The 6,913-nt window shown below is 51.1% G+C and overlaps 1 protein-coding gene across 2 annotated transcripts in view; it reads right to left on the bottom strand.

The window, feature by feature from the left end:
- Positions 1 to 1,540: 1,540 nt before the first annotated feature.
- The window catches only part of PTPRT (protein tyrosine phosphatase receptor type T), a 1,083,394-nt gene continuing 1,078,021 nt past the window's right edge, over positions 1,541 to 6,913 (bottom strand). For both annotated transcript variants that reach the window (XM_060122182.1, XM_060122183.1), the window contains 4 exons: positions 6,153 to 6,278; positions 5,104 to 5,267; positions 3,407 to 3,542; positions 1,541 to 2,426 (listed from right to left, as the gene is read on the bottom strand). In XM_060122182.1, coding sequence (XP_059978165.1) covers positions 2,373 to 2,426; positions 3,407 to 3,542; positions 5,104 to 5,267; positions 6,153 to 6,278 — 480 coding nt within the window. In that variant the 3' untranslated portion in view covers positions 1,541 to 2,372. The remainder of the gene's footprint in view (positions 2,427 to 3,406; positions 3,543 to 5,103; positions 5,268 to 6,152; positions 6,279 to 6,913) is intronic.

Here is a 6,913-nt window from a genome sequence, read left to right as displayed (position 1 = left end):
AAGCTGCGTCTCCTGATCCAGCAACAAAATAATGAGCAGACAGACAAATAGATGTGATATTACAAAGTATACGCTTAAGGGACCATTTTCACAGTGTCTGATGAAAGGAAAGAGGCAGCCCCACTGGCCCCAGAGGGAGCCTCCTCTAGCACTGAGCTGAGCGCATCACTCAAAGCTCCACTGCGTCCTTCTTGCCCGCAGGGGCCAAGTCTGCCCTGCTGGTGGAGCATGTGCCCCCTGACCCTGGCTGTCCTCCTGCCATGTTCTGCTCCAGTTGAGCTGATCTCCTGCCATCTCACCACCCCCACCCCCGCCGCCCCGCCAAGGATTCTGCACAACTCTTTGTCTTTGCATATGCTGATCCCTTGGCCTGAGTTTCCTTTTCTTCCTTTTTCTACCCAGTGGAATGGATGTCACCTCCTCTAGAAAGCTCTACGCTGAATCTCTCTCTCTTGCTGTGAGGCTCGTGTAACACTTGTAAGCTGTGCTGTGGTTCAGTTTTCCCAGGATACAGTAAGTTCTTTAGGGAGAACACTGTGCCTTATTGAATTCTATGCTTCTCATGGCCGCTCTGGAGCTAGACCAGCCTTCAAGATGAAGCTTCCTGGATCCCAGGCCACCCCGGGGGCTGCCAGGTACTGTACCAAAGCACCAGCTAGAGACCAAGGTAGAGTGTCCCTGGCTGGCAGACCTCACCGCCTGAGGGCACAGGGAATTGTTTTCACTGGCTAAGAAAGGAGATGGGACTAGCTTTCCTGGGGAGCTGGGAATGAGTTGCTGAAATATATCTGAAATTCTGAGCTTCCCAGAAAAATTGGCATAGGAAAGAAATTAAATTCCCATTTGTGGAGTTCTCTGCTCAGAAATTTCTGGCCTTATTTTCTGTCCATATAAGAATTGCTTGGCTGAGAAAAGGATGAAGAAAACATTACAAATAAGTCTCATCACTATTACCTGCCTTTTGGAAACCAGAATATCATGACTGAGGAAGACGCCTCAGTGTCTTCGGTTGTAAAATAAGGATGATAACAGGTGAACAGCTCTCTCAGGGAGGGCGGGGGTGGGTTCTAAGAACTTGCCAAGCCTGGCATATAAGAGATACTTAGCCAGTGCTGGCGCCCCTGTCACTGACTGACCCATACTTTGGGCAAGAGTCTAGATTCCCCAGGTCTGATCCCCTTGTCCTATTTGAAACCAAAGTATAGCTGGGTCCACGATGACTCTTTTCTAAGATGGCAGCTGAGTTTCTCTAGGAAGGTGTTCAAATTTGGAGATCCGAGGTTATGCTGGTACTCTGTCTATCTGCCCCAAAGGCCAAAAGGGACTGTCTTCAGACTAGCCCTTCAGACTCTCTCTCTCTCCCTTGCTCAGTGGCTGTGCTGTCCCTGGCTGGGACCTTTTGAGGACATTTCCAGGAGAGATAACAGGCCCCAGAGATTTGTCTTATAGCTACACAACCAAACGTCCCTCCCACCTTTTTTTGATATGAGACTAAGGAAGATTTTACACCCTCCAAAAGAAAGTTTCTTTACACGTACACTTTGGAAAATCATCAAATCTTAACTTGTTCATCCCTCCCAAAGGAGCCACCACCGCCCAAGACACACAGGGTCAGCCAGAGCCGTGCCCCAGGGAGGCAGTCCTTCTTCACAGACACAAGGAGCAGCAGCAAAGTCCCCTGCAGTTCTGCCCCACCGCACTGACCACAAAAACGCAAAGCAGACCTTCGTCCAGGACTGCCGCGGACACAGCGGACTGGCCAGTGAATGACAGAAGGTCAAGGCCTGGGCTGGGGGACGAGTACACAATGGTGGTGGGCCAAGCCCCATGCAGGTTAGTTGGGAGGATGGGGGCCTCTGCTGTGGTCTCGGGAGCATCCTGAAGTCCCAGTGATCCAGAGGTCCCTGAAGGAGACGGCAGCAGAGCCCGGTCATATTCACGACCCCTGGAGGAGGAAAGCACACAGCCCCCCACCGCCCAGAGGACGGAGGGCAGAGGAGGTGCCGCCAGGCCTGTCACTCCCCTGTACCCACACAGTCAGCTTGCCTCGAGATTCACAAACCTGAAAAGAGCAAAAGGAAGAGGTCTGGGCACTGAAAAATCCGGGCCTTGCTATACAGGTGCACTTCTGTATGGGCCCGTGCCTGAGGCTGGAAAAGGAAGCCTGGGCCTTTCAGGGCGGCGTCCTCCACAGCAACTGGAGACTCCTCCGAAGGTACAGAGCCCACCGTGGACCACAGGCCCACCAGTCTTCTCCTTGGAGTTGGGCAGGGCGCCACCGCCTAGCCCCTGAGCCCAGTCGCTGCCGTTCGCAGAAAAGGGGGTTGGCTGCAGCAGCCTCTGGACTCCGGCAGGTTCTCCACGCCATTGGGCTAAAAGGAGCTTAAATATTCCAGTGCCACCTCGTATACAAATTTATACTGTTCCTGAGAGGAGAGGCAGAGAGGAAGAAGAGAAGATGAAAAGGAAAGGGAAAATGCACTTAGTTTAGAGATACAGATTATGGAGGAAACATGATCTATGCCTATACTAACAGTCAATTCAAAATTGTCCACACAGATTCAGATTCAATAGATCTGGAGTGGGGCTCAAGAGTCTGCATTTCGGGCTTCCCTGGTGGCGCAGTGGTTGAGAGTCCGCCTGCCGATGCAGGGGACGCGGGTTCGTGCCCCGGTCTGGGAAGATCCTACATGCCGCGGAGCGGCTGGGCCCGTGAGCCATGGCCGCTGAGCCTGCGCGTCCGGAGCCTGTGCTCCGCAACGGGAGAGGCCACAGCAGTGAGAGGCCCGCGTACAGCAAAAAAAAAAAAAAAAAAGAGTCTGCATTTCTACCAGGCTCCCGTGTGACACTACTGCTGCTGCTGGTCTGTGGACCAGACTTGGAGTAGGCCCTCACTTTGGGTAAGACCACTTAGCACAGACTTGAAGACTCATTAAAGTTCCCTGTGTATGGTATGTCTCCATCTCTGCACCAGGTCTTTCTTAACATCTGGAGCTCTGCCCCCGGTCTCTTCCTATCCCTTGCTTCACAGTGTCCTAGCCCAATGCTTTATATGATAAAAATGAGCATAAATTAATTAGAATGGGACTGGACTGAGTCAAAAACCTAATTCACATGCTACTAATCCAGAATCCCTACCCCTAAGCCAGAATCAGTGATACTTTCCCACAGAGTGGAAAGAGTAAAACAACGCAGCGTGTGCCAAGACGAATATCTGGACTCTCTGCAGAAGAGAAGCTGGTGAGGCTGGAGGGAGGAAGCAGGTAACTGTGGGCAAAGGGCAGTGACTGCAGGTGCTCAGGAAGCATCCGGCTGTTGAGTGTTTTTACTCTGATGCTATTTTCTTCAGGTCAAGGGAACTACGGTCAGCCCCTGGCTACTGGAGAACAGTTCTCGGGACACTCACCAGGGTCTCCACCATGTTGGACTTGTTGTTACGTAATGTTTTCACGATGTGGAACACATCGATGATGTTTTGCTGCTGGATCATCTCACACACGCTGCAGACAGCACAGAAGGTTCCGCTGCGGCCTCCCCCATTTCTAAACACACAGCAAAAAGGTGAGCGAGACTCCTGGGTACCCCTCAGGCACCTGCTGAGCCTAAGGCCGTGTTGGCAGTAGTGGAGGGTGACTGCCCTGGCAAATGCAAGGTGAGGCAGTGGTGAAAGTCTTAGCCTGAGCCATGAGTTATGGTTGGAGTCCCATCCGTGCCGTGAACCTGCTTTGACCTTGGGCAAGTCACCTCCTGTGTCTGAGCCTCAGGTTCTTCATTTGATAACCTCTGAAAGCTCACTTAGCTTGATGTTTCCTTGGTTCTAGCAGCATGTGACTGCCACCCACGGCACACTGACCCAAACCCCCAGGACAGAGTGTCTTTGTCCCTGTGGTGCCTGTATCCTTGTCCAAAAGGATGCTCTGGGTCCACCTACACATCCAGTGAAGACAGCGGCAGGTTGCGTGTGTTTTTATTCCTAGTTCCTTCCATCCGCTGAGGACAGCAGTACCAGAGACACCTCTGTTAGCTGGGGTCAGCCAGCCTAGGTTTTGGGTGGGGCTGGGATGGGTCTCAGATGCTGAATCCCAAAAAGACGCATCTCTATTTCTACACCCTGGTTGAAACAAGACCCTACTGACCTGGAAAACAGGGAAAGGGGGCTCTTGGCAGGGTCATCCCTCTGTCACACTTCCTTTCTGATGCTCCGTAAGTCTTCTTCATGGAAACACCCCTGCAACTCTTTGCAGAAACCTCTCTAGGAATGCGCCAGATTTGGAACTCCCGGGCGCGCTGCCAAGAGCAACTAATGATGCCACGTAATGGTCTGTGTCTAGAGAACATCTGGATGGAAACTAAGTCACTGAGTCTACCTCCCAGATGTTTTATCCACAGGACACCCAACGGCCAGATGGTTCAAGTACAGACAGTTGCCCTCCATTCGCTGGCCAGTGCCTGCATCTCAGTGTCTGTTTTGGTGTCTGTCTCTGCCCTCCAAGGATGCCAAAGTCTCTTGACAGAAGGACACCCCTGTGCTTTCCTACAGCTCAAACTGCTGGTCACCTCGGCAGGGGAAGACACGAATAAAAGGTACTCCTGCAAAAAAGCAGGCTAAAAACCAATCGCATGGGAAAGAGGAGGAAGGGCCCCCTGTCCACCCCGCCCTGAAGCTCTCTGATTTTCCTGACATCTGTGCACCACATGAAAGAGGGGGCACGATAAGCCGGTTTTGAAATGACTGAACTCAATTCCAGGGTAAGATGTTATTAATTCCTCCACCTGCTCCAGAAATATTATTCTGAAAAAGGGAAGACTTTGAGTCAACTTCCTTTTGAAAGAGTGAGGCCCTCTCCATCACTTCTCCCCAAATCATTTTAAGTTCTAAGAAGCAAAGTGAATGATCGTGAGTCAGCTGTTCCACAAATAGCTTTATGGCTGCAATCCCAGTCCATCAAAAGGACTGTACTGCCTTAACTACACTCCTATTGGCCTGTAAGGATGTGGTATGGCCAGGCATGCCTAGGACTGGTATTTGTGGGCAGCGGCATCCTCAAGGATGTCCCATTACCCACCACCCAGTTGCCCTGGAGACCCCTCCATCATACTCACAGGCAGTGGACCACAGTGCGTCCCTCCCTCCCATCGTACTGCTCCTGCCACTTCTCCAGCCGTCGGACCACTTTGAGCAGAGAGCGCTTGGAGGGGGGTGTGTCCCGGTAGGCAGGCCAGCCAATGTACTGGAGGTGCTGGACTATACGATATCCATCCTGTGGCTGAGAAGAGAGAGGCTATTAGGGCTGTTCTGCTGGGGATGCTTTAGGGATGCAGGCCCTCCAGATACCCTGGAGGCTGCAGCATTGCAGTAGAAGATGGAATAAATGGGGTCTACGCTATAATGTCCTCATGGGGAGAGTCACACACTGTCCCCATACCCACCTCTACACCTCTGTGCACATTGATTCTCCTGCCATGACTGCTCTGCATCCCTCCTCTACCTGAAAAACTTCTACTCAGTCCTCAAAACCCAATTCAAATGCCCCTTTCTCTAGGAAAGCCTTCCCTGAATACTGGGCAGGATTCTTCTACGTTTCTGCAGTTCATGAGCCAAAACACATCTCGCTTTCCCATTAGATGGAGAATTCTGAGGGCAGGGACTGAATCCTGTTCACCACGAGCCCCCAGTAAAGACCAAGGTCACTTTAGTTAGCCACCATTTCATAGATCACTCATCTGTTCCCTCCCACCCAATACTACTCCACCCAGCAGTGAAATTCCTCATGGAAGCAACTTACTATTTTCCATCTTGGTGTTCCCACCATCTAGCCCAAAGCTTACTGGATCCAGTCAAAGGCTGCATCAACTCATGCTGAAACAGCGTGACACAGGGAAGCGCTACATTCTGAGATTTTGTGTCTACATGGCAGCAAGTGTGTCAGGAAACAGGCAGATGGCAGGCTGGATGTCCCCCATGTGTCTCTGTGTGTGGGAGCCATTGCTGGGTCTGGAGCCGGAATTGGCAAAGGCATCACTTCCCCAAGGACGAGATGAACAGGAGAGGACAGCACAGACTCCTGGCTGGCCTGCGGGGTCCTCTCCCGGCAGCTTCCATCTGTTTTGGGAAGGAGGAGTCTGGGAAGCAGCGGCAGCCGTACACTTACCCGAGCCATGTTACAGATGCGGAATATTCTGTGGATGATGTCCTCATCGATGTCTGCGGAGACGAATTCTACCTGGATGGGCCCGTAGCACCCCGAGGTCTTCTCAGGCCAGTACTGCATACAGAGCTGAGGTAAGGAAAGGGGTCACAGAAAAAGACTAAGGTCAGGGGCCGGGGGCATTGGTTTCATTTATCATGAAGCCTTTCTTACTGCCTGCAGGACACATTGGCTAGAAAGGTAGAGTTTTATGTAGGAAATTAGGCTCAGCTTTCCTGTTGGGGAACAGCTACCCATTTTCCTGGTTGTTGAAAAGTCAGAGCTCTGAGCACAGAAACACTGGGCTTAAACATCTTTGCTGTGCTGATTTCAAACCATTCGTTAGGCTTGCTGGGCCTCAGTTTTCCCCATCTGTAAAATGGGGGAAATACTGTCTACCTTGTGCTGCTGTAAGGGTTAGATAGAACACTCTGAGGAAGGGCAACTACAATCTTTAGTTCAACACAAATCGTAGCAACTTTCCCCCATTCTAGGAAAACCTTCACAGTGTTTATTTCATCATCAGATCATGAGTAGTTTTAAAAAATACATAGGTTTTGGCATCAGACAGGCTTGGGTTCAAATCCAGTCTCTGCTGCTTACTAGCTGTGCCATCCAGGCCTCAGTTTCTCCTGTGTAAAATGGGGCTAATGATGCTTACCTTGCACCAAAAGATAATGTAACATGGTATTGAGAGATCTTGCCTATTACCTTTTCTATTTTTT

This window comes from Lagenorhynchus albirostris, chromosome 15 (assembly GCF_949774975.1).
Source record: "Lagenorhynchus albirostris chromosome 15, mLagAlb1.1, whole genome shotgun sequence".
Taxonomy (NCBI): Eukaryota; Metazoa; Chordata; class Mammalia; order Artiodactyla; family Delphinidae; genus Lagenorhynchus; species Lagenorhynchus albirostris.
Note: the sequence above shows the minus strand (reverse complement) of the source record. Positions and strands in the feature narration are given on the sequence as shown.